This window comes from Cuculus canorus, chromosome 3, assembly GCF_017976375.1.
Source record: "Cuculus canorus isolate bCucCan1 chromosome 3, bCucCan1.pri, whole genome shotgun sequence".
In the NCBI taxonomy this organism is placed as follows: Eukaryota; Metazoa; Chordata; class Aves; order Cuculiformes; family Cuculidae; genus Cuculus; species Cuculus canorus.
In genome coordinates this window covers 55163624-55191554 of record NC_071403.1, presented here as the reverse complement: position 1 = coordinate 55191554, position 27931 = coordinate 55163624, and the positions used below count along the sequence as shown (strand labels likewise).

The window sequence follows — 27931 nt, the reverse complement described above, 5'->3', positions numbered from 1 at the left end:
TAGACCAGATTTATAGGCGAATCTGAAGCCTGGTTTACAATGGTTGTACAGCCACTAGTGTGGAATTGCACCAACAGAGAACCCTAGAGCAGACGTGATTTACGTGTACACAGCATGATTTGTACTTGTTCAGCTTAACTCAGGCTGAAAGCAGGGTAAGTTGGATGAGGGAAATATACAGCAGTGGCAACAGTCATTTTACAGTAGGCGTTTTTGTCAGCAAGGATACAATGACTGCATTATTTAATATTGCTGTGTGTCAGTTTTTCCGTCATTAAAATGGAGGCATTTCCATAGTCTTTTAGGCTACAGGATGGAACTAGTTGAAAACTGCAAAAACTAAAAAGATTTCGTGGCACACCTGGGAAAAAAATTATATCTAACATTGAAATAGTGTGTATCAGAGAATTATTTTGCCAATCAGTTTCATTAAATTTATTTTGAAAATTAAGTTGGCTGGGCAATTTTTACACCTTTCAGCTCTAAAGCATTATACTGTACTTCTAGCTATAGATGCTTCGAGGGTTTTGTGGGTTTATTTTCAATCTATGTTCAGCATTTATCCATATCTGTTGTTGGATTATATTTATGACATTTACAATAATTTTTTATCACAATGTAAGAGTTCTTGAGGCTACTCACAGAAAGAATCTGCTGTTTCCTTGATTTTAATATCCCACACAATTTTCTAGTGGTGCAAGTGATAGCTTTTAGTCAGAAAATTATGCATATGATGCGAGTTGACTTGTACTGACATCTTATTTAATGACACTAAGTCTTAGACTTCCGACAAATAACCTGAACTTAATATGCAAGACATTAGGACACTTGACTTGATTATATGGGCTTGATTCAAGGTCAAAGTTTGTGGGGGTCTGAGGTTTTTTTGTGTGCTGTTCAAACTTTAACACCAGTCTGTTCTGTTGTAGTACAACCGCTACCAGTGCTATGGGGCTGAGGAGTGCGTGCTGCAGATGGGAGGAGTGCTGTGTCCAACTCCCGGCTGTGGAGCAGGTTTGCTTCCTGAACCAGGATTGAGGAGAATTGTATGTGAACCAGGCAATGGGATAGGCTGTGGGGTAAGAACATACATTTTCCTACTAGCAAAGTGAGAAACAATTGATATTGTACAATGTTAGAATAAGGGCGGAAGTGTTTTTTTTTCCTTTTCCATCAGTGACACTGAATTAGCCTTCATACCAGAGTGGGATACTGTAGCTCGATATACAATTTAAATATAGCACCATGGCTTAAGAATGATGACTTCATGATTTAGACTGTCCATTCCAGATTCTTTGCATTATTTAATTTAAGAAGTTGCTGACTATTTGAAATAAGAAATTGAACTGTGCAAATGACGATCCAAATGTGCTTGACTTTATTCTCCTAGTACTCAGCAAAAATGAACAGGATCTTGAGGAAACCATTCATTATTACATTAGCACCAGCTTTCTCTGTAATTCATGGAAAAATAAGAGAGAATGACCAGCCTGTGATACTGCAGTGACCTTGCTTATGCATGTTAAGACATTAGATGAAAAGAAATACATATATTTTTGTTTTCTTATAAACATAACTTTTAGTTAATTAAAATTAATACACAACTAATGGTAGAATTATGGAAAATAAAAACAGACAACACTTGAAAATATTTTTACTAAGAGGTCGGATAATGTGGATCAGTGATTTTCTTGGCATTAGAAAAACCAGTTTCCCTACAATAATGAAGATTTGGGGATAATAGAAATATGTAGAGAGAAATACATATATATATAAAAGAACCTATTAAATGTTAGGTCAGAGTGACTAGTTGATGTTTCTAATAAGTGACTCTTTCTATGATTGATATTGTTACTGAATTCCATGCAGGCTGTGAGGGAAGATAAAATATCTATATTTGTAAAATATTTCATGTCTTTCTTGTGGAAAATGCACTTTTTATTGCTGTTTTGGTGTTGCCCAAACTGATACCATGGAAGAATAATAGTTTGGCGAACTAGGAAGTCGCAGTAACTTGTCTTCTATGAGTAGGTTAGCATCTGTCGACCTTGGTAAAACTTCCTATCTGTCCGTGCAGTAGTGCATGTAAAACAGAGTACTCCCCAGACTCACTGAGTAGGCAAAGGGCTGTAAAATAAATCACGATATGGGAAAGTAATAAGAAACAAGACTGAGTAAACAGAAAGAATTGCCTCTGGATTAACTATTATGGATTGGTTAAAAAAAATAAAATAAAAAAAAATTTTTACTCTGTTTTCTACCTTGAAGTGATGAAAATCAAATTGTGTTTTGCAGCTTCATTCATCATAATTCTGAATCTGCAAACGCTCTTTAAGTAAAGTATACATAGCATAAAGCGTTGATGTATTGCCTAGTTTAGGAAACTGCTCTGTTTCCTTTTATGGACTCTGTGCTATGCTTGCTAGTGACCAGATCTGCAGACTTGAGTTTAACCTCACCCTTTTTGTTTGGATTATGTGATGTCTTGCACGTTAGGAAGTACAGTTCACTGAGGCTGAAATGAGAAGCAAGAGACTGGTCTATAAGCCAAATTATGGTAACATTCAGGCCCTTCCTCAGAATCTCTAAATGAACAGGATGAAAATGTGTGTCTGAATTTTGCTGTGCACCCTGACAAATGATAACCTCAAGAAAGTTTTGTCACAGAACATCTCCTGTGGTGAAGGTCCTAACAGTGAAGTCAACTGACAGTGAGAAATCTGGCTGAATGTTAGGATCTGCCTGCAATGGCACCAAGACAATTTGGGGTATTTGAACCCCTGTCTTCAGGTAAAGTTCAGAGGTGATAATGTATTGCTGACAGCAGAAGTTACATCTAATATCACTGGTCTGATATTCACCCTGAAGCCCTTATAGAGAAGTAGTTGTCTACTGCACAGAACAAACTGATTGTTCAGGTCTGAATTGCATTATAAAGGTAGCTAACAACTGTCAAGTAGGATTTTGATTAACGAGATGGATCAAAGAAGAGAGGAAGTATAGGTTTTCAATGGAAAGTCAAGACACTGTATCAAAAGGGTTTTCAGTGGCCATTTTAGAAATGGAGAGGCAGAAGAAACCAAATAGAGAATAAGTTGGTCACCAGGGACTAAAGCAAAATAAATATTCCATTATTCAGAGAGAAAATTGTGTGAGGCAGTCCTAACCATGTAAAGACTCCATCCAAATCTGAAAAGCATTCCTCAGTTTCTTTCTCTGATAGGTGAAATGAGGAACTAGAATCTCTTTTTGCAAAATCGTTACCATTAGTGTCAAAGGTAAGTTTGAGTCTTCAAAAGAGTGCTCTTCATTTGCTGAAAGGGCCTTTGGGAAAATTAAAGATGGTGGAATTTGCTTTGTCTCAAGAGATTAGGAAAATGCAATATGTGGCCAGAAACAGCCAGGTAAATATCTAGACTGAGCTGTACTAAAAAGGTGAAGAGAGAGGTTTAAATTTAAGCATCCCTATATGTACCCTCTAGTCAGGCACTGCTACCTACTCTAGAAAATAAATAGAACAGGAAGAGAGATTTGTTTTGACTTGAAAAGTAGCGTGCATCTACCTTTTTAATGATGATGAGTAGTCTTCACCCAAAGCCATGTCATGGTACCCCTGACTGACCTCACTCTTGCCTACTCTTTCATATTTTTTTTCATTAGCCTTAAACATAATAATTGATTTACCAAGATAATATCATTACACACTGCTGTTCTACCCTCATTACTATGCATCAGACTGATGTTACTAACTTTTATTGCTCAGATATAAAATTTCTGACACATTTAATAGGAGAAAACGGCAACAAAACATAGAGGATAGTACATATTGTACCAGCTGGCTTGGGTACAGGAAAAGCTGTGGTAACCAAGGCATACAAAAGCTCTAAGAATAAAACATTTTTGTCTTGTTTTATATTATCATAGAATCATAGAATAGTTAGGGTTGGAAGGTCTATCATCTACTTCCAACCCCCTGCCATGGGCAGGGAAATCCCACTAGATCAGGCTGCCCAACGCCCCATCCAACCTGGCCTTGAACACATCCAGGGATGGGGCAGCCCCAACCTCCCTTGGCAACCTGTGCCAGTGCCTCACCACTCTCATGGTGAAGAAATTCTTCCTAATGCCCAGTCTAAATCTGCCCCTCTCCAGTTTATACCTGTTCCCTCTCAGCCTATCCCCACAAGCCTTTATGAATAGCCCCTCTCCAGCTTTCCTGTAGGCCCCTTCAGGTACTGGAGGGTCGCTATAAGCTCTCCTCTGAGCCTTCTCTTCTCCAGGCTGAACAAGCCCAACTCTCTCAGCCTGTCCTTGTAGGGAAGGTGTTCCAGCCCTCCAATCATCTTTGTAGCCCTCCTCTGGACCCGTTCCAACAGTTCCATATCCTTCTTATGTTGAGAATTCCAGAACTGGACACAGTATTCCGGATGAGGTCTTACCTGAGAGGAATAGAGGGGCAGAATCACTTCCCTCGACCTGCTGGCCACACTTCTTTTGATGCAGCCCAGGATACAGTTGGCTTTCTGGGCTGCGAGAGCACATTGCCGGCTCATGTCGAGCTTCTCATCAACCAGCACCCCCAAGTCCTTCTCTGCAGGACTGCTCTCAAGCACATCATCCCCCATCATGTACTGAAAATGGGAATTGCCCCGACCCAGGTGCAGGACCTTACACTTGGCCTTGTTGAACCTCATGAAGTTCTCAGAAGCCCACTCCTCCAGCCTGTCCAGGTCCCTCTGGATGACATCCCGTCATCCAGTGTGGCCACTACACCACTCAGCTTGGTGTCATCTGCAAACTTGCTGAGGGTGCACTCAATCTCACTGTCAGTATCATCGATAAAGATATTGAACAGCACTGGTTCCAATATGGACCCCTGAGGGATACCACTTATCATGGATCTCCATCTGGACTTTGAGCCATTGACCACTACTCCTTGAATATGACCATCTAACCAGTTTCTTATCCTCCTTACTGTCCACCCATCAAATCCATCTCTCTCCAATTTAGAGAGAAGGTTGTTATGGGGGACCGTGTCAAAGGCTTTACAGAAGTCTAGATAGATCACATTCATCGGTTTACCCGTGTCCACTGCTGCGGTTACCCCTTCATAGAAAGCCACCAAGCTGGTCAGACAGGACTTGCCCCTGGTGAAGCCATGCTGGCTGCCATTAATCACCTCCCTGTACTCCATGTGCTTTAGCATAGCTTCTAGGAGGATCTGTTCCATGATCTTCCCAGGCACAGAGGTGAGGCTGACAGGTCGGTAGTTCCCAGGGTCATCTTTTCTACCCTTTCTAAAAATAGGCACAATGTTCTGCCCATGCAATATATGCACCTTCTTCCGGTGCATATATATTATACTGGCATATTATTTCCTATATATTAGAGAAAATTTGGAGTTTAAAGCAGGTGAGAATGGACATTCAAAAGAGTCTACATAACGTTTTAATAAACAAGTATGCCTTGGTTTCTACATATACCGATCATCTGTCTTGCAATACATTCACAGTCAATATCTTTCTGTGGGATGATAACTGACTAACATGTGACTGCATCTCAGTCCTTGCTCCACAACAGTACAAACACTTTGTAGCGTGCAATATCAGCTGACCTGTCCCTTGGAATGATGTGAGATGGGAGATCAGGGATAGTGGAGACAGAGTCTCTGCTAGTCTTTTCCCCTTGAGTTTACTTGATGCTAGCATGGCTTATATAAGCAAGATGAAGAATATATTTCTGTTGTTTGATAATCCCTTGATAGGAGGCCTGACTCTTGTAGCTATAGCCAGGCTCACAGAGGTCCTGAGACCACTTGAAACTCTCCTAAGTTCTGGGTGGCAATTTAAATTGTCTTAGAACAAGCTGCCATAATTGATGTTTTTCTGGCCTTTTATTCAGATACCCTAATGTGAAACTCCAGTCCACAAGTGAGTACTGAACCTTAGTGTATTAAATGTGCAATGATAAAGGAAGTTTTATAGTCTTGCAAAGGGAGCGCAAAAATTGGTGTTATTTCACCTCTTTTACACCATATTTACTGTCCTGTGAGCATAATACTATTGAAGATCATCAAGATTTCACAAAAGATATGTTCCCTTCTAGGACAGGCAAAATTTTAAGGCTTTAGGCTGCAAGAGGTCCCTGAAAAATCGATAGATATAAATACCATATCTTCCTTATAAATAGAATTCCTAGGCCATTGTATTACATAGAACAAAATCCCTAAGGCAATTTCATTCTTCCCAGCATTTTTTTTCCCATTGATTTCTTCTTGCATTCTTCTTCCACGGCTAAAGAAGCACATGTCAAAAGCAATTGCAGTGTATTTGTAGAATTAATAATTGTCTGCCTTTTCAGATAGCTAAATAGAATAGAGGACACTCTAAAATAGTTACATGAGAAATGCAATACACATTTCTGTTGTTTGCAAAGCTCCTCTTTGTGGTTCATTATCTGCTGTGCATGCATTTCTTAGCATGTGTATTTCATCTTAAGTGGTTTGTTAAGCATAATAATATGCGTGTGGACAAACCCCAAATAATTGGGAAAAATACTTTGTTTTGAGAAGACAAATACGAATCGTAAAAGTTCCACACATCCCCATTTACCTAATTTTGATAATTCAAAATAAAGATTTTGTTAGTTGAGTGTGTCCTTCTAACTTCTGAAGTGGGGTTGTTTATTTTAGGGGGTTGTATCTCAATTGTAGTGGTATGTGAATGCACCCAAACTCCCTCTGGGACCTGAACTAGCTCCCAGATACTGGTTCAGAACTATTTCTTATATATTTAAGTGCATAATAGTTTGCAAGAGTACACCAGCCTAGAAGTGAAAAACAGTTTCCACATCTGGCACTTGGAAGTCTGTTGTTATTAATTTTAGCTCTAATGCTATATATTGTCATGATCAACATGTAATTTCTTTGTGCAACTTCTATCTCTCTTGTGTCTGATTTTGGCGCAATATTCTATATATATCATCTGATCAAAATGTTTGAGTGTCTGACGAACCTAAAAGACTTTATTTTCAAGCAGAGATGTGGGTGTAAATATTTGTTTGGTTCCAGGCATGTGCCTTGCTTCTTCTTAGCAGTACCAGGAAAATCTTTAATGTACATAAAGGAAAAACAGGCACCTTTCAAAATACTTCAAGATATGAAGACAGTCAACATGAGTAGTGCTAATTCAAGACAATTTTTGAAGATATTTGCACTGAAAACAATTTTTTTTTTTAATTTCATGATCAGATGAATAAAAGGTCATGGGTGAAGAAGGGCTGTGTGCACAATTATTTGAATTTTTGTCTCAGTTTTAATATGGGAATTAATGTTGAAGCAGAAGCAGAAATAAAAGGCTTCAAGACTGTGAAAAACAGGGGAATAATTCAGAAAAAAAATACCTTGAGACCTTTATGTGATTTGCAAAACACTGAAATGGAAATAGGAGATAGCTGCTATCTAGTACCCATAGTGAAATTGAAGGGTTACTCTTTGTTATTACATTTCAGGTATCTGTCCTTGTTCCACATGTCATTAAATTTTTCCTTTTAAGAAAATTCACCAGAAAGGTATTACCATGGATAAGATAATAGTTGCAGATATTGCTGAGATTAAGAAACCAACTCACAGCAGGAGTGTTTCATAATATTGTATAGGGAGTTTTTTCAAGGGGAATGAAAATGAGACAGACATTTTCTATTATTGCTAAATGCTGAGTTGCTAGCATTGCACCACCAGCTCTAAACAGTAATCATGTATTGCTTTCTTCTATCGAGTGGGCACTCTAGCCTTTACAAAGTGGAATTCCATCTTGTTGACACATTATGCTTCAGTAGCTAAGCAAGTTGTTTCATTGCTAAAATATGACAGGCTTTCTCAGGCTGACCAAAATTCTTTTGGATTTGTAGGATTTTTTCTGATAATGCTTTACATGGTTTAAAATGAACTGTAAGAACATGAGGCTTTTTAAGATGTAGTGGAATGATGATGTTTTAATGAAACGTTTAGCCCAGAATATCAGTGTACAATTAACAAGCTATGTATTGCAGTCAAGGTGCATTATTTCCATTGCCCATATGTGCTGCAATTCATTGATCTGGTGACTGCTATGAAACTCAGCTGTCAGCAATGGATGCAGCAATCTAGAGAATGTTTCCATTATTAAAAACGTGGATCATATTAGTACATAGGACTAGCAAAAGAAAAATAAATACTTTTTATAAGGAAAATTAATCAATTACTTTTGCTTGGTTCAATAGGTAGAATAACTGCTTTTTCCTTTACTTCCCAAATCACAGAGAATTAGCTAATAAAATAATGTTAGAAAGCAACATGTTGGTCTCTTCAGTTCTAACTGAGCTAGAATTGAGACTTCATCAGTTTTGTGTGCTAAATGCCCAAAATATTATGGGATGACCCATATTATGGTTTCCAATTCTGTATCCCTTTATTTATTTAGGGTATAGCTTTTCCCTGATTTCTGCATCATGCAGGCATCTGGAAAATGACTGTTATAAATGCACATCACAAATTTTATATTGAATGTGTAGTGTCTTCAGTGTTTTGGCTAGATTTATTATTCTATGACTTACCTAGGAGTTCACCATTTAAAAACTGTCATATGTGTCTTAAAAAAAAAAGAGCAAGGAAGTAGAGAAGAGAGGTAGTTACTTGATCAAGGGATAGAGACTGCTGGTCTGTCTAATCTAGCATGAGAACACGGATAGCAGAATAACACAGTATTCCGGTCAGCAAAATTTTATTAGTGAAAACTAGGATAAAATCAAGTTCTTGCTTGGAAAGGTAAATCAAAACTTGACACGCAGACCTAGGAACTAGACAGGATAAAACTGGTCACTATGAACGTAAACCAACTCAGACTGGGTTTTGTAAACCAATGTTTTACAGAAGATAAATGGCCCTAATTTTAGCATTTTGTCTGAAATAAGGATGAACTAAAATTGCAAGCACGTGATGCCCATTTTAAATTGAAGGCTGAGATAAAATAGGTGTCAGTTTTAAAATCTCATTGGTACTTGATTTCAGGATTTATCAACTAAATCTTAGTTCTTGCAAATGTCTAGATCAAACAGTCCCCTGGAAGCATGCTAGGGATTTCATATTACAGATACCAAACACTCGACTTTGTCACTCATTTAATATTCAGATTCCAGAGCTAAAGCTCACTAGAATTCAAATTTCTTCAGCTGTGGAAAGAGAACAACATTTTACAGTAGGTGAAATGCAAAAATGTACAGAATTTAAAATACCCACAACTTATTGTAAACTGATTTCAGACTTGGTAAAACTGATCCATGAAAAGTACCTTCTCTGGTTGACTTCTGGTTCCTTTTCTTAGGTACCTATTGAGTACTTTGATGCTGATGCTCAGGTCAGGGTTAAACTGGTCACCAAACTTGAAGGACATGTCAAAATTTTCTCTCAGATCTCATTTGCAGGGACTTGACATTCTTTGTCAAGGTCGGTGGATGTGCTGCATACCATATGCAGGAATTTTGGGGGCATTTCTCACCTAGAAATTCTTTGTTATTGCAAAAGCCTCCAGCTTTGATGATATCTTTGTCTATTTTGGTCTATGCCTATGGCACACTACGGTTTAGTCTCTTGACGACTGAAGTGCTCTTATCTAATTAAAATAATTGAGCTCCATGTAGCAGTATCTGGGTGATATTTAATGGCCTATGATGCTCAGGAGATTACATTAGATGAACTCGTAATTCTGTCAAGTCTTAAATATAATGGAAGTTTATGACTGGAGAGGACTTGAAACTACTTTTTTCTTACTGCTGGTTTCTTCCTCTACAAAGTGCCTAGAAATGTGTCTGACAGTCAGGGGACACTTTTATCATGTCACCCCTCAGGAAAGGCATGGAGTGCAACAACAGGAAAGGAGAAATAAAATGTTTATAGGTATCTGCAGTTAATTCTGCATGCATGGGAAACTGGGCTGTGCCTTCTGACTTCATATTCCATTTACATACAGGGTAAGATTATTCTTCCTTTTATGATAGAGAAAATCGCTTTGCACATGACAAAAAAGTGTAGCCATTTTAAACCAAAATATATTTCCTTAAGCTAATGGATTTAAAAGTCAAGGTTATAACAGTCTGTACTGGACAACAGAGGTGCCTGAGTTTTCCCACTTATACAGCTTATATACCGACTGCAGTTTTATAACTGATAAGATGAGCATAAATAAATTTGTGAATTAACAGAACTAAGGGTTAATGGAATATTTGGTATGAATAAACAGATCTATCACTGAGTCACTGGAGGGGGAACAATAATGCAATCAGCAGAGGATGTACTGCTTGAGAATGGCAGCCACTGACAGCAAGATTCTAATTGTGTAAGAGGCTTATTTGAGCAATCTTCTAAAAATTTTGCATATTTGAACAGGAAAGAGAAACATGGGCTGACTGCAGAAAACCATTTATAAATGAAAAGGAAAATAAATATGAATCAAAGTAAGCTTATTTATTGCCTTTCATATGAAGTTTCATATGAAGGCCTCCTGAGGCACTTTCGATTGCATTATTGTAAAATGCAAGTGCTGCTTAATCAATGAGAAATGATGGAGTAAAATGATTGGACCAGAACAATAAGGTCTTAGATTAGAATGAATCTATTGACCAGCAATTGTAACTTAGTCAGGAAAAAATTTGAAGTTCTGAATGCTTGAAGAAAAAATGTCCTCATTATGTGTCTGGTATAATTCTGGCCACTGCCCAACTTAAAAGTAAATCACAGGGCTCATAAAGTGAGTTAAGTGAGTAACTCACATCGATTAAAAAAAAAAAAAATTGTTTCCTTCAGCTTTTGTGGCACTTGGAGTCTTTACGTCATTGAATGTCAGAGTGGAAAAGAGGTCTTAGTCTATTCTGTGTAAGTATAAATATGGAAAGCATCAGTTTCTGTCAGTTTTAAACTTTTTTACTAAAAGGAGTACCCCAATTAAAAATGTGTTTTATTTTCTATATTTCTCCATTAGCTGATCAAATAAATTTCTGAAGAGTTTCTTTCTCAGCTTTACCTTGACTCTGGAATATATAAAATCTCTGTTGGTCAGACGGGCTCTGGGTTCATTCTTTCAAAGTTACAACAGCATTTTCCATGTGGAGGGCATAAGATGATTACTTACTGAGATTGTGAAACTCTTTGTGGTATAAAAAGGAATGGCACAAAATGCAAAGTACAAGTATATCACAGGAAGGAGCTGCAGAAAAGCTAGGGGTAGTATGCATTAGCACTTCCCTACAAAACATCTTTCCTGCAACAAACAAGTTGTCTATAGATTCCCGGTGTTCTTCTTGGGCTTACAGCTGTATAGGATTCCTTACTGGACCTTTAAGTAAAAGCTCTTTCAGAGGTATTTTGTAATCACAACAGTATGTCTGTGGAATGGAGCAAAGCACTGCTTGTCTTCACCAGTACAAGAGAAATGTCTATTTTTCATTGCATATGTTGCATAATTTACATATCCTGTATAGAATCCAGATTGACTGGGCACTGTGTATTGCATCCAATTGCCGTATGTTCCTTGAAGAGTGAGAAGAAAATGACATTAAAAAGATTTAAAATATAACTAAATGTAGTTTTCTTACAGAAAATAAACAGCTTTTGAAAGGAATATTATGTAAAACAGTGATTCTGAGGACAACTTTCCTCATCGCTGCTTAGTTATTTAATAATGTTGTCACATGCAGAACTTTACTATTTCAGAACCGTTTCAAAGAGGTAGCAAAGCCACCATTCCACAATCAAAGCTGATTTTGAAGTGCTGAAACAAAGCTGATTTTCAATTATCAGAGTCCAAAAAAAGCATCTGAAAACTATCTTGATTGCTGTAAAACTTCTATCTTTTCATGTTGGATAACTCAAAACAAATAGATGATGCTTATGAAGCTTCAAACAAAAATCCACTTCTAACAAAGCATAAGCATAAAAAAAACCCACAGCTCAAAAGAGAATATCTGGGAAAAGTTAAAAGCTCATGAAAGTGAGTTTAGAATAGAAGTTGCATCTCAGCCTTAACAATGACATTAAGGTCACTAAGCTGTAATAGATGGAGTAAAGAAAATGTTGCGAAGTCAAGGGCGAGCTATAAAAATAAAATAGAATGAAAATATAATGACCAAATTAAATAAAAGACACCCTTACACAGTAAACTAGTAATAGTCATAATGAAAAGCAAGGACATAGATTTGGAAAATGATGACCAATTGTAATTCAGTGAGAAATAATAGAAAAAATAGAATGCAGTATGTGCTCATAGAACCATCATGAGGGAGAAGAAAATGGAAAATACTGATAAGGATAATGTATGTAGAAAGGCCTTGACTAAGGGCAGAACATCATGAGTGGATAACTGAGTCTAAGTTAACTCCATTTTATCCCTATATTTCTCAAAAATCAGATTATTCATACCAGTCAATTATATATTTTTTTTTCAAAAGCTCTCACTATAAATTGGGTGACAATCACTACCATGACAGAAAATCTATTACACTGCCACTTAAAAGACATAATTGAAGAGATAAATAGTAAGGTTTAAAGGTACTATTGGCTCACTTGCTCAGACTAATTGAACAGTGAAATAGACTGGTTAAGCTGGGTGTTGTTTTCAAAAAGTCTCAAACAGCAATATTATGTTTTCTTCTTACCTCTGTCATTTTATCTTTTGTGCCAGTGAAAATGCTTACATAGGTAATACCAAGTAAAGACATTGGTAAGTCTCTTATGCACATCTGAAATGGTTATGTCAGAAAAAGTTTGACTTTCAGGCCACCAATCTAAAGCCAGTGCATAAATATAATCTGCAAACAAGAAATAGGCATGGGCATGTTCTACAATATTATCATTGGTAAAGAAAATTTGACAATACTTTGTTTTCCATTCAAACTAAAATGAATGTAGATTTTATTTCTTTATTTTGTTTAATTAGCTTATCTTATTCCTTATCTTTCTGGTAAATATGCTTACGTAAAAAATCTTATTGAATAAAGTCATTCTGAAAAAAAAAAAATGAATATAGCTGCTGTTGGTATAGTCCATTTGTGACACTTGACACTTGACATAAATCAGAAAATTAAAATCTTAAAAACCACCAGAAGATCAAAACTGAAACCACGGGTTCCGAACTGGAGATAGAGGAGAGGCAAATAGGAAAATGAGAGCAACAAGGAAGCCACCTTACAGTGATGTCTGAGAAGACCTGGATGGATCTTGCTGAGTATTCAAAACTCTCACAGGAGCATCAAGATCTTCATTCTCTCTCTTGACTTGAAGACTGAGAAGGTGCTCCTGCATTTTGTGTGAACAGACTGGAAGGAGACAACAGGAACATGAGCTTGCCTCCTGTGCTGAGAGCCATGACTTTGCGTGAGGCACTACCGCACCTCTGGTTGCCTGCTTGGTCCACAGTGAGCAGGTGGAGATAGAGAATAACCACAAGTAATGTGGGAGTTTCTCCGGAGATCCCTAGCAGTGTCTGAAAATGCACATTCTGTAGGAAAACATCTATAATTTATCAAAACCTTTGATGAATGGGCATGTCATAAAGGAGTAAAAGTGTAGATTAGAGTATATGTGCCTTGGTTGTGCATATTCAGAATCATGTTCAGAATATGTTGGGGATTGCAGAACTGGAAACAATACTCGAGGTGGGGTCTTACAAGAGCAGAGTAGAGGGACAGAATCACTTCCCTCGAGTTGCTGGCCACACTTCTTGTAATGTAGCCCAGGATATGGTTGGCCTTCTGGGCTGCGAGCATGCAATGCTGTCTCATGTTGAGCTCATCAATGGTCTCATCAATGAGCACCCTCAAGTCCTTCTCTGCAGGGCTACTCTCAGTCACATCATCCCCCATCCTGTATTGAAATGGCAGATTTCCCCAACCCAAGTGTAGGACCTTGCACTTGGCCTTGTTGAACCTTATGAGATTCTCACAGGCCCACTTCTCCAGCTTGTCCAGGTCCCTCTGGATGACTTCCCATAGTTCTGGTGTGACAATGGAAACCACTCAGCTTGTCATCTGCAGATTTGCTGAGAGTGCACTTTATCTCACTGTCTATATCATTGATGAAGACATTGAACAGCACTGATCCCAATACAGATCCCTGAGGAACACCACTTGTCACAGATCTCCATCAAGCCATTGACCACTACTCTCTGAATGCAACCATCCAACCAACTCCTTATCCACTGAACAGTCCATCCATCAAATCCTTCTCTCTCCAATTTAGAGAGAAGGATGATGTGGGCGACTGTGTCAAAGGCTTTACAGAATTCTAGATAGATCACATCCGTTGGTTTACCTGTGTCCACTGCTGCAGTTACTCCATCATAGAAAGCCACCAATCTGGTCAGACAGGACTTGCCCCTGGTGAAGCCTTGCCGTCTGTCTCTAATCACCTCCGTGTCCTCCATGTGCTTTACCATAGCTTCTAGGAGGATCTGTTCCATGATCTTGCCAGGCACCCAGATGAAGCTGACAGGTCAGTAGTTCCCAGGGTCATCTTTTCTACCCTTTTTAAAAATGGACGCAATGTTACCCTTCTTCCAGTCAGCAGGGACTTCTCCTGACTGCCATGACTTTTCAAATGTCATGGAGAGTGGCTTGGCCACCACATCAGTCAATTCCCTCAGAACTTTGGCTTGCATCTCATCAGGTCCCATAGACTTATATATGTTCAGGTTCCTCAGGTGATCATGAACCTGTTCCTCTCCTACAGTGGGAGGGCCTATTCACCCCTGGTCCCATTCTTATTGTCCATTGACCCAGGAGGGGTGAGGAGAGTGGTTGTTCATGAAGACTGAGGCAAGAAAGTTGTTGAGTACCTCAGCCTTCTCCTTGTCTGTTGATACAAGGTCACCATTTTCATTCATTAGTCGGGGTGCACTTTCTTTAACCTTCCTTTTCTGATTGAACCCATCCCTACATAACCGGGCAGGGTCCCTATACTCTTCCCAGGTTCCCTGTCCCTGCTTGCACTGCCTGTGCAGTTCCCTTTTGCTCTTCAGTTTGACCAGCAGGTCTCAACTCAGCCACATTGGTCTCTTCCCTTCCCTGCCCAGTTTCCTATATCTGGCGACTGAGCATTCTTGCACTTTATAGAAAGCATCCTTAAATATTTGCCAGCTCTGTTCTGCTCCCTTGTCCCTGAGGATCATGTCCCAGGGAGTTCTTCTGACTAATTCCTTGAAGAGCTGGGATTTTGCTTTCCTAAAATTTAGGGTCCTGACTATACTCCTCACCTGTCCCATATCCCTCAGGACCTTGAACTCCACCAATGCGTGATCACTGCAGCCCAGGCTGCCTCCAGTCTTGATGTCCCTGGTGAGCCTTACTTGCACTGGTGATCATCAGATCCAGTATTGCATCCCCTCAGGTAGGGGTGTCTATTACCTTGGTTAAGAAATTATCTTCAATGCACTCTAAGAATCTCCTGGATTGCCTACAGCTTGCCGTGCTACTTTTCCAGCGTATGTCAGGGTCATTGAAGTCTACCCAAGTAGAGAGCTTGCAAGCATGAATCCTCCTGTGGGTTCATCAATAGGTCGTTCTTGATCAGGTAGCCTGTAGTATACACCAACCTATCCTCCTGTCAGAGGAGTGAAAACAACTGGTAAGTGGTGAGTTAAGTAAATCAAAGAGGAAATAAACTTAGCAATAAATGTACAATAATAGCTTTTATATACTGCTGTGGTTCTCACCAGTGGTGTTTTCATAATATGCATCACAAGCTTTCACTGTTCAGGGAAATGCATTAGTGTTTTTGAATTGATTTTATTAGAAGCTACGCAAATAGTGTTTGTCCCAGTGGGATGTGACATTAATTGTTAGCAAAAGATCTCTTATAAGATTTCAGTCAACAGAGAACGAGCAGTTCAGTCTTTATTTTCAGAGTTCAACATGTAACTGTTCAAGACTGCATTAAAAAACATTTAAACCATGTGGACTATTCCTTTTGAATAGATGACCCATGACAGAAATAAATTTCCCTAATTACATTTGCAAGGGGGTTGTGATCACAAAAAAAAGTTATCTGTGTAATTCCAACATTAGGTCTCGGAAGAAAACAGTATTTAAATTATATCATATTGGTGGCCAGTTGGCAACTCCCGAAATCAAAAAGGTTGATTCTTTTAGAGACGGAATTTTTTAGAATAAGTCCCCTAGATAAAAGCAAAAAAAAACCAAAAAAAATCAAACAAAACATACTTCTGCAAGTGAAACAGGAGGGAACAATAGAAATAAGCAAACTTGAGTAGCTGATAAGAAATCAGGTTTTAGAAGAAAAGGGGAACTAAAAATTAAGTAAAGAAATCATATTAAGACCATAATGGTAAATTATCTCAATGTAAAGGAGGACTAGGAAGGGTAGGGAAAGTCCAGCTTGCTAGAACAATGAGTTTTTTTATGATCTGAAAAGTCAGAAAGAAGTACATAAAAAATTTAAGCAGGTTGTATCACTAGGAACAGATAGAAAAACAGAAATCACACAGCGACAAAGTAAGAAAATACAAGACATGAAATAAAATACTTTTATTATAAGGTCTGCCAAAGAATATTCAGAAAGCTTTCCGTAATGAAATAATAGAAACAGTAACATGAAAGATCAAGGAAACTGTTGGCTGGCTTATCTTGGGAAAGGAAAATGTATCATTAAATAGCTCCAAGAAGGCAGAAGTGTTTACTTGTTTTATTTCAGTCTTAATTTAAAAGGTCAAACCTGCTCAGATGGCTAGCAGAGGTAAAATTGGTGAAAAAGAATTAAGAATACTAGCTGTAGTGGGGAAAGGACAGGATAGAGACATTTTTTCAAATCAGCTGGGACTGGTCAGGTTTTCCTTTGGGAACGTATGAAGAAAATACAGGAAAAATGGTTCCTTCTAAGAATATGAGTAGGGAAAATTTTGAAAAAAGACGTAAACATGAAGTCCAGGTATGGAAAGAGAGAAAAGGGGAATCTGATGCTTACAGACCAGTAGGTTTAACTTTAATTCTTGAGGGAAAATTGTAACAAATAATCAAACTGTTACTTGAGGAGAAAAAAAGAGAAAGTGAAGCTCCTCACGTTGTTTCATATGAAATTCCCATAGACAAACTAGAAGATACAAGATTAGGCGATCATCTTATTAGCTGGATACATAATTAGTTGGAAAACTGTGTATAGACTATTTACCAGCATTTCACAATCACCGTGGAAGGATGTTTCAAGTCTGTTCTGAAGTTGACAGGTCTTAATAATTTTTCTGATGCCTCGATGAATGATTATGGTGTGAGATTATTAAATTTGCGTAGGATATGTAGCTGGGGGGCATCAAACAATTTGGAACTTGATAGTAATTCAGTAAGGGTAAATGTAATGTTTCTATACTTAGACACAAGCAGATGTATGTTACGAGAGAATAAATGCTTAGAGAGACAGTAGCATTGCAAAGAAGATGCAAGTACTGCAATGGATCACGATCTGATCCTGAGTCAACAATGTGGTAGTGTTAAAGAAGCAAATGTTGGACTGAAGTGTATACATCACAGTGATTTTTTTAATCCTCCTAATCCAAAATAACAGAAGACATGCACAGTGAGGAAACCTGAACCTGAACAATGGCCCTATTTTACTTTCTGATTTTATTACTCAGTTAAAGAAGGAAGATGTCCATTTTAATAATGCTCCTCATCCACGAAAATGGTCTTTTTTTTTCAACCCTCTTCCTAGTTACACTTGATTTTAAAGAAAACAAATCGGTGACATGTGCCGTCAACAACTTTCTCCATATCTGCCTGACTCTCTACTCATGCCAGTCTGTAAGAAACTTTGCTCTAGATGTACTGAGTCTCAAATAAAAGCCAGCTGAAATAGATAAAATCTAATAAGTGCAATATCGCATAATGCTTGTGCGCTGTTAACAACTAACATACATAAACCTGAGGAGAGTTCATATCCCTGGTGGTTTTCTAAATGCTGCTTTATAGAAAGTCAGTCCTAGCTAGGAGTGATGTTAGTTCTTTCTCTTTTCTTATGAGTTCCCACTGCCAGAATTTTATTAGATAAACTTTTTCCTTCAAATAGCCAGCTGCTTATGAAATGACATTGCTGATATTTCATGAAAACACCAACTAAACTAGCCAACATGCCACAAAATCACTGTGGACATTTTATGAGGAAAGAAACATTCAATTAGACCTTTAGAATAGAAATCTGTCTAGTTCCTACAGTCAGTGATTTCAGAGCTCTCAAATGTTTGGGCTGTCTCCCAGCTGTTTGAAGACTCTGGACATTACATAGGGAAAGTCCACATTATAATCAGACCCATTCTGCAATTGATTTGGTTAAAAAATTGAATTGAAACTGTGGAATTTGAGGCATAAGTGTTGTGTAAAAGGAGGGAAACTGTCTATCCGCCTCCAAATTCAGTACTATTATTAGAGCAAATAAAAGAGAATCTGAAAAGGTTTCAGTCACCGGGTCCTTGACCTGTGTTTTATCTCTTAGCAGTGATCATTCACATTTTATGCCTCATAAATTTCACCATTATTTTATTGCATTTTCCCTTGAATGTATATTAAATTGGGGAAGTAAGTCACCACCACTGAGATCCAGAGACTTTTGTAGGAATACTAGATTTTGAGTGCTGTTTTCTCCTCTGTCCTTTGGACCAACCTACTCCTTGCAGTTGCCCTTCTCAGAAAGAATTAGTGATGCATGACGTTGCTTTGTATGTGTGTGTAGGTGCATGCAGGTTTTCCATTCTTTTTTGTACCACTTCAATTCTATCATTTGTCTTGTGGTTTCACCCTCTCAGTCTTTCCTTACCAAATTCTATAAAAAGCACATTTGAAATAAAACCTTTGGAGATGTTAAATGAAGAAGTTTTCCAGTCTGTCTTTCCTCAGATATTTTCAACTAACTCTACTTTAAAACAGAAAAAGTGCTTCATTTTGGGAGACAAAATTTCATATTTATCTTAAAACTTCTGAGTAGAGTTAGGTTCTCATAATACTTCCCGTATTTTATTTGTAGTGTATTGGTTCTTCAGCACCTATCTATTCATGTAACATTTCTATTTCTTGTGCATATGTGTTCTTCTACTTTTATTTGTATATGGTTTATTTTCTCCCCTTGTACAATCCTCTCAAATGCAGCACTTACCTTGAGTATTATTATTACTGTTTTTAAATAACCCATTTCCTGCTGCATGAATTCATTGAAGACCTTTTTCACAGTTTCTCCATTTTATCTCTTTATTGAGACTTCATGTGATTTTACACAGAGAACAATACACATATACACAATGCAGCAAAAGATGGATTTTGGACAATTTGCAGGAAGCAGAGAAATCATATTAATTTAAAGGTACTCCTGGAGTACAGCTGTGTTTTCTATGACAATTTACCTTGCAATATTTTTATTTTGTGAATAGCATAATCCCTTTCATAAACATTCATTTTATTTTAATATTCAATATACAGTTGGAATGAGACTTTGTCATTAATTTTATAACATATTCCTGATTTTCAGATTTCCATAGCCAAAACTTTCTATTTGAATATGCTGAGAAGATGAATAAGGAAAAATATTATGTTTCTAGCTGTGGAATGTTGGTCACATCTAAGTTTCCTAGTCATGAGGGGCTTTTTTAAACCAGATAAAACAAACTTGAAAATGGAAGTTGTTACTTTTTTTTTTATTTAATCTGTTTTGATATTAAAATTATGGGAGCTTTTGCTATTGCTGATGGTAGGGTTTTGTAAGTGGCAGTTGCAGAGATATTTGAGTGAAAGGAATCAGAAAACACAACTTATTTTTTCCAAGCTTCTTCAGTAAGTTTAGAAAGCATTTTTGCTCATATACATGTATGGAACCTTTGAACAGCTGATGGAAATTGCATAGAAATATTAAGATCAGCAAGAATCCTTTATCTTACTGATACCAGTGCAACTAGTCAGTTGCTATAAGCTAGAAGAGTACTTAGGAAGAGTGAAATACTTTATTTTTGGTATGGACTAATGCATTTGATTATGTCTAAAACCACATATTAGAGCATGTGTTTTTCTCAAGCATCTAAAAGATTTATTTTTTATTGCCAAAGAATGGTTGTGTGCATGCAAGCAACATCCCTAGAAATATAAACCTAGCTTGTGAAAAGAAATATATTACTATTTAACAAAATTATGTCACATTATGGTTATTTCTGATTAAGTAGTTGTGACTGGTATTTTAAACTTTGGTCATCAGCAGGGAGAAAAAAGCTAATGGTAATCTTGACTGGGAGTTTCCTTTTGCCTTAATGTCACTTTTGGCACTGGGTACTTTCGTTTATCTGATAGTCTACTTTAATTGTTTGATATTCTAATCAATTCACAGTGGCTGAAAGACTTCAATAATGATAGGACCTCCTTGCATGCTATGCTGCTTTCTCTCAGGTGGGACAAATCTTTTGCTATAGAATGATCAGCTGATCATATATGGCCTTCTTTGATCTGATCTCTCATGACTCGTCATGGAAAGCTTTTTTCCTTTGTAGTCTTTTAAACTTGAAAACATCACATAGTGAAGAAAAATGAGAATAGACAATTAAAAAGCTGGATATTCATCTTTCTAGCTGGCTTTTTGATTTAAAACTAATTGGTTTTTATAAGTACCAAAGGCTACTCTTTCTCACCATGTTAGGTACAGTCAGATCAAGAAGGTATGTTATCTAGTTCAGTTGTACCATCATGTACCACAGCTTAACTGTAGCTGTCATGTCATTAGAACATATACTGCATTGTTTAGCACTTGATTGTGGGTCAAGGAATTGAAAATAGTGACCAGTTAAGTGACCTGTCAATAAGATTAAAGGGGAGGGATAGAATAACTTCACATGTTAACATTCTATTCTGTTCTCACGCATCCAAGCAAGCTCTGTAAACAGCTACAGATAAAAGAATGGCACAAGATTGTTCCAGTAACATATTATCACTGAAACTTACAATTCCTGATTTTCATTATTAGAAATACTCTGAAAACATTGCTTCAAATGTTTCTGGGTTTACATTTTTCAATCTGGGTTGTTCAGTGAAGGTAAATTTCTTCTGATGCAGAAAAATTTCTTCTGGAGGAAGATTTCTTCTAACATCTTGATTTGCTCTACCACACATACAGAATAAGTGAGTACGACTTTGATTTGTTTTCTCAGAGAGCTATTTCATTCCACTACTTTGAAGCAATGGGGGAAAGCCTGGCAATATCATCAGCATAGAGAGCTGTATGTTTTTTCCTGTCATATGCAGTGTCATTTAGAATGTGAACATTAGTCAAGATTGAGGAAAACAGTAGTGGCTGCTCATCCTAAAGTGTTTTAGCAAGCAACTGGTTAGTTTTCTTACACAAAAAGATGATTTCAAGAAGACCTGAGCAGAGCTCAGACAGAGAAAACATAGCGAACACCGAATGTCTAGACATTTCCCCACCAAGAAAGGTAATTGTTAAGTTTTATGGCATAATTTCACAGGTGGTTAACTGTATGATTTCTAATATTTGGATAGCTTTTTTTTTATAACTCTCATAATCTTATACAATGCTTTGGGATTCTGCGGAGAACTTCCTATCACTACTTCCACAGACCCGTATTCTTCACTTTCTCCAAGGTCAGTTGAAAGTTACAGAGCCCTGAATGACACTATCCAAATAACACATGTGATACGTAGGACAGCAGAAACAGCAGCCAAGCTACCCGTAAAGTTAGGGAATCCAATTTTTGACATTGCAGTCAACAGCATCTACATCCCTTTTCAGTGGTCAACTGTGAATCAACAAACGCTGCTGTTTCTATTCATACTGTCTTTATATGATATGCAGATGAACCAGTCAGAGGAAGAACCTTTGAACAGGTCCTCAGAAGACAGAGGATAAGACTTAACCTCAGCAATCCTGTGAAACCCCATGCTCACTTACAAAATTTGAAGTAGTATATCTAGTGTTGGTCATGTCTTTTTTCCGAGAAGCAAATATCCCTTAATGTGTTCCTGATACTGATTAGACATTTGGACACATGTAACTCTACACTGTCATGCACAGGTGAATGTCTTCAGGAGCTGCAGTGAGCAGGTGGGTTTGCACTACTGTTGGAAACATTTTGGATAAGAATGGTTGGAGCTGAGCTGGATCAAGCTAGGTGGAGTTTGCCTCTGCAAAACTGAGATAGATAATTTGTAATGAAATACTTTCTCTCAAGCATCCTTGATCAAGATATCCAGATAAGGGGTCATAGCTTTGCTTTATCTACAATGTAGGTCTAATCTTTGTACAGAGAATAGAGGAAACGCCTCTCTTTTCTGGTGAAGACATCAATTTGCTCACTCCCTTTCTCTCATAACCACCTGTAAGTCCTCTCTAGCAGCCTTAAGTTTTCAACTTCCTTGTGAAGCTGCCTTCCAAGGCTTTCTGTCTGCAACATCACATGATCCTGAAATATCTTCCTTGGACTTGGAGGAGGTTTTCTTCTGAAAAAGACAGTCAGATTCAGAAACAATCTTGTTATTCCATTCATCAGATGTTTCCAATATTCATCCTTCCCTTATACATCAAAAAATCATTGCCTCACCAAACTACTCAGACTTGCAGGAATCCAGGTACTGGTAACTCATCGAGTCCCCAATCCTTTCTCTTCATATAGTCTTGGAGACTTTGCCCCAGTACACCACCCACTGTTTCCAAACTATGACATGTCTGCTTTATTTTCCTCTTCAGATGTAGCTGGAGATTGCAACGAAGATGGCACTTTTGCAAAAATAAAAGTACAGTTACTGAAAACAACTACAAATTTTAAAAACATTCACTAGCAGAAAGTCAATATTAAAATTTTGTGTGTTCTTCCTGTTACTTAGCATTGTTATGCTGTGACAGCTATCTGCACAGGCTACATTTTTGTTCTGAAATTCACCTCCACCTGAAAGTGAAATGCCTGCCACCTAGTGTTATTGCTGTCTCCCCAATCTTTTTTCTATCTTTTCCTTCCCTGCAAATTTTGCTGCAGTTCTCTACAGGAATGAAAGGCCTTTGAATTGAAACTGATGCTCCTAGACAGTACAATGCTGTTGTCATCTATGCATTTACATTTTCCATTCCCCTTGGTTTGGCTATTTACTGGAAATACCAGCTTTCTATAGCCTTAAGACAGAAAGGATGTCTAACACTGTGTACTTCTAGAAACTGTTGCAATGCCCTGTAGACATCCTAACTGTTGTCCTAAATTGAGATGACAGTGTTGCTCATATTAAATTGCCTTCTTGCTTGGCTTGGCATGCTGGGATCCATATCTATTAATGCACGAGTGTCCAAATGTCCTGCTAGGAAAGCAATTTGTTTCTCAGTAGGGTGTCAGGGAAGCAGCTGGTCTAAGAAACTATCAGAGGTGATGTTAGGGGCAAGTTGTGTTTTTCTTGATTTAATGGAAATTTTTACTGATCCATCTCCTTGCTTGTCCCCACCACTTGTCAACAGGGCAGCACGTATCCATCTTCAGCAATCTCCTATCCCTCCTGACAAGCCTGTCATATCTCTCTTGTGGAGCGACAGGCTTTTACACAGCCTGAGCCTCATAATAGACACTTCAACAACAGCAAACATGTTATTAATGGATTTTTTTTAAAAAATGCCCTACAGAGACACAATTTCAGAACATTTTTGCTAAGTATCAGTTTTTAAACCTCCACTTGGAGACACTCGCACAAACTGAGGTTTATTTTTGTCTCTTTTATCCTCTTTTTGCATGCATATCGTAAGGTCCTTTTAACCCCTTGAATAACTTGTATTAGTTTGTCTTTTTTACTATTTATATTTTGAATTAGATTTTATGTCATCTAATGAAGGAGAAGCATGAGAGTTTTAGAGTCTCATTCAATGGCTTATTAATTTTAATGTATGTTACCCGCTGTTTGAGAAAATTACTATGGAGGTGACTACATATATGAAGCTGGACTATGGTTAGAGCAGAAATCATTTTATAGTGATCTTAAGAGGGAGCCACATGCAAGTAGAGTGTAACAGCCTATATCTTTATGGCTGTACTTACATCACGATACAGGTAAGTACAACATAAGAGGTATGAAACAACTTGCTAATAAATAGAGTATGCCTATTAAAGCATCCTTCTTAATTAGGTCTGCTTGAAAAATTCATGAGAGCTCCACATATTTAATGAAAGTGTCTGTATAGGTTAAGCTGTAACAAATTTCTTTTCCTAGAGACCATGAAGTTTATGTCACAGAATAAATCAGAAGTCCGGTCAACAAATTCTGGATTAAGGACTATGCAAATGTTTGGTTAGAGCTAAACTAATCTTCTTTCTAAAATGCAACAAAGTAGTTTGAACCCTCAAAGTAATGAAATTCAGTAAAGAAAACAGCCCTAACATAAGTTTACTTAATTATTCCCTGGTTTTTCCAAATGTCTCTTAGGACTGCAAAAGCTGCATCATTTTTCAGAAGGTAGCTGCTGAGGAATAGTTTTTTAACATAGAATGGATTGTCAGATTTTAATCTGAATTAACCCTACTAGGATATGAGTAGGACATGTTGATCATATTTTTCTTATGGCTTTTAACAGCCACTTATGCTATCTGTATCACAAAATACACCAGTAAGGCAAATAAATGCTTCCCTGCTCCTTATTTTCACTTTCAGTGTCCTTCTGGAGTTATACATTATAACAGACTTTTAAAGACGAAATCTGAAGAAAGGAAAAGTTTAACTTGCAGAGCTGATATCCTTCATTGAAAATTCAAATTTCACTTTCAGTGTCCTTCTGGAGTTATACATTATAACAGACTTTTAAAGATGAAATCTGAAGAAAGGAATAGTTTAACTTGCAGAGCTGATATCCTTCATTGAAAATTCAAATGCTTGTATAAATGTGGGCCTATTTCTATTTTCTGTTATCGATGACAAAGACTTGCTTGATTTTACTTAGATTATAGCTGATAGTTTAGCAAAATTAATAGCGTAATGCAAAATAGGAAGGATCTTTATTTTGGCAAGGAAGAATGAAAAGTTAATATTACAGTTTATTCTGGTTAGATTGAGAAACTCTTTAAAAAGCTTCATGTACTCTCCTTACAGTCCTCTAGTGCTATCTCATCATGTATTTAATCTCTAAAATGCATTTCTTGCATGTGAAAAACTGTGATGGTTAATTTTTGAAACAATATGGAAGCATTTATTTGCTGCACATCAAAGTATTTTTAATGTGATATTTTTTATTTTGAAATGTTTAATCAGATAATCATAAGATTTGTTAGTTAATTTTCACAAGCATTTTTGCATAGCAATATCTTTTTTTAAATTAGTCACATATTTTCAGTAGTAGCATCATTATAAAAACAGCAAACACATCATTTAATCTGCAGGTTGCATTATTTTTAAAATACTTCACTTTGGTTTGGAGATATATTGTTACAGACATTATAAGAATGAGGTTTTTCCAGCATTAATACATTTACCAGTCTCTTGAAGAAATCCTGGCATCTTCATGGCCTAGATTTAGGATTATTATATTGGCAGGGCTTGATTTTAGGTATAGCTGAGTTACAGCTATCTAAAAATTATCATTTGCAGGTATCCTGTTGGAGGTTTTTTTCCAAAATACTGACAGATGAGGTTTTTTTAACTTCTCTCTGCCTATAGGTACTATGATGTAATACTGTTCAAAATAATTCATTCCACTAGTATTGATTTTCATCTGTGTTCTCTGACTAGGAGTTTTCTTTGTGCTGTTTGTTTATATAATGCTTAAGACTATATGGTTCCTAACCCATAGAGTTGTGCTTAATAAATTAAGGATTATAGGTACACGTGAATATGTAATTGAATACATAAAAGTTTTTACTTCACACTTGCATGTATAATTTTCCAGTAGGTGCAGTAATAAAGCAGTGAACATTAAAGAAAAAAAGTCAAACAATAAATTATTTTTTAAATGTGACAAAAATATCAGTGAATTAAAAAATATCAGGGAATCAGGGCCTGTACTTACTAGGGCATAGATATTTTTACTTATCAGCCCAATGAACAAAGTAAAACACAACATAAATAATTTAGTGCAAATATATGAGGGATTTCTTTCTTTTCATGAACCAAGAAGTATAGTGAATTGCAGATATATATGCATATTATAGTCACAAGTGAAGGAAAGAAAACCAAGAACTATATGCCCCCATTAGGTTTCCAGTTTACAGTTGTATCTCAAATGACATCTGTTATATTACCTAATTGATATTCAATGGTATATTCCAGATTTTCATTTGGGTTTGAATTTTAAAAAGATTACTCAAGTTCAAAATAGGGGAGACTTTCTAATGTCTAGTCCATTATTTAAATCTTACATCTTATTGGAATGTTTGACAAATGATTCAATTCTGTACCACACAATCCACCACAGGAACGTGAGAAAGGTGTAGCATCATTTCAAATATACTTTCTCTTGTACCTTTTCTCCTTTGATAATTATGTTGGTTTATACATTTTGCATTAATATTGGAAAATGTCTGGGCATTGAAACTCTGTTATGGAGGAAAACAATGAGATTGATTTAGAGGTGCCAAGGTGACAGTTGAAAGGTAGTCCTTGGAGATAATCACTTGAGCGGGTGGGATGCACAAGCTCTAGATATTTCCTATGTATGTGTGCTTATTTATTTGCTGTTGTGTTTAGAACATACTTTAGGTACAGCATATGCCTAAATAATCATCACAACTGAAAGAATCTGAACTCAGAATCTGTATATGAATACTGTGACCACTTTCATAGACTTTACTGGAGAATAGTCCTGAATTGATTTTATGTTTGCATATACAAATTAATGGAATAGAATAGAATCTGAAATATTCCAGGCCATATTCTTAACTTCCTTGCTGATCTCTTTATACTATCTGTACATTTGCAGCAGTAAAACTGGATTAGTCAGATTAACGCTAGGGAAAGTCAATTTAAGGTAAAGCAGCCTCACTGAAATTTTATTATTTCTGTGGTTGGCCTTAAAGTGACTGAGTCATGATTTGGTGGAACATAAAGTCGCATTTTGCCCTCACCCTCAGCTGTATCAACCCAGGTCAGGAGCTGAGTAAGAATTAAAAAAAAAAAAAAAAAAAACATAATGATCTCTGGTAAATTACTTCTCCAATGGAGCTTGCTGTTGTTGTTCTCTTTTGAAATCCTTAAGATGAAGGCAATATAGAGCTGGGCATAATCTTGTTATTCATTATACACAGAAAAGCTTTAAGTCATCTTTAAGACACGTGGCTTGTTAAGTCATGAAATATGGAGTAATGAAAGTAGGAAATCTTAGGTTTTGTGAGGACAGCTGAGTTTCCAAACTGGAGTTATTTGAGAATGTACATAACAAGAAGTACTATACAGACATTTGTCATACAATTCTAATTTTAGAATCTGAAAGTGGAAAAAAATAATAATAATTTAGGAATTCATCTATGCTATGATAAATATTCTGTATATATACTTATGTACAAAAAGTATACCTTTCTATAGAAGGATGTAAAAGTCTTCTTTTCTGAGTCACTATCTCATTTTCAGTAGGTCTGCTGATGGTGATAATTCTACTGATTCACACATTTCACATAAGAGATGGGGTTTTTTTTGTTCATTGTTAAGGTGTTTGAAGTCAGCCATTTGAGCTTAAATGCTGCTTTTTTTCAAAGTGGCCACTCATTATGACCCTATTGTATGGTATTAATAACATTCTCAGATGAATCTCCTCTCTCCTCTTCTTTCTTAGATCTTTCTTATTGTTCTTATCTTTCCTATTTACATTATAGCAATGAGTAGTATGGACTGTGTTTAAATTGTGGACCACACATCAGCAGATGCGCAGAACAAGACATTTCAGTATCTGAGATGTGTGACA

At 36.9% G+C, this 27931-nt stretch overlaps 1 protein-coding gene across 2 annotated transcripts in view; it reads left to right on the top strand.

The window, feature by feature from the left end:
* The window catches only part of PRKN (parkin RBR E3 ubiquitin protein ligase), a 722467-nt gene that overhangs the window by 607852 nt on the left and 86684 nt on the right, over positions 1–27931 (top strand). For both annotated transcript variants that reach the window (XM_054062010.1, XM_054062009.1), the window contains one exon: positions 930–1079. In XM_054062010.1, coding sequence (XP_053917985.1) covers positions 930–1079 — 150 coding nt within the window. The remainder of the gene's footprint in view (positions 1–929; positions 1080–27931) is intronic.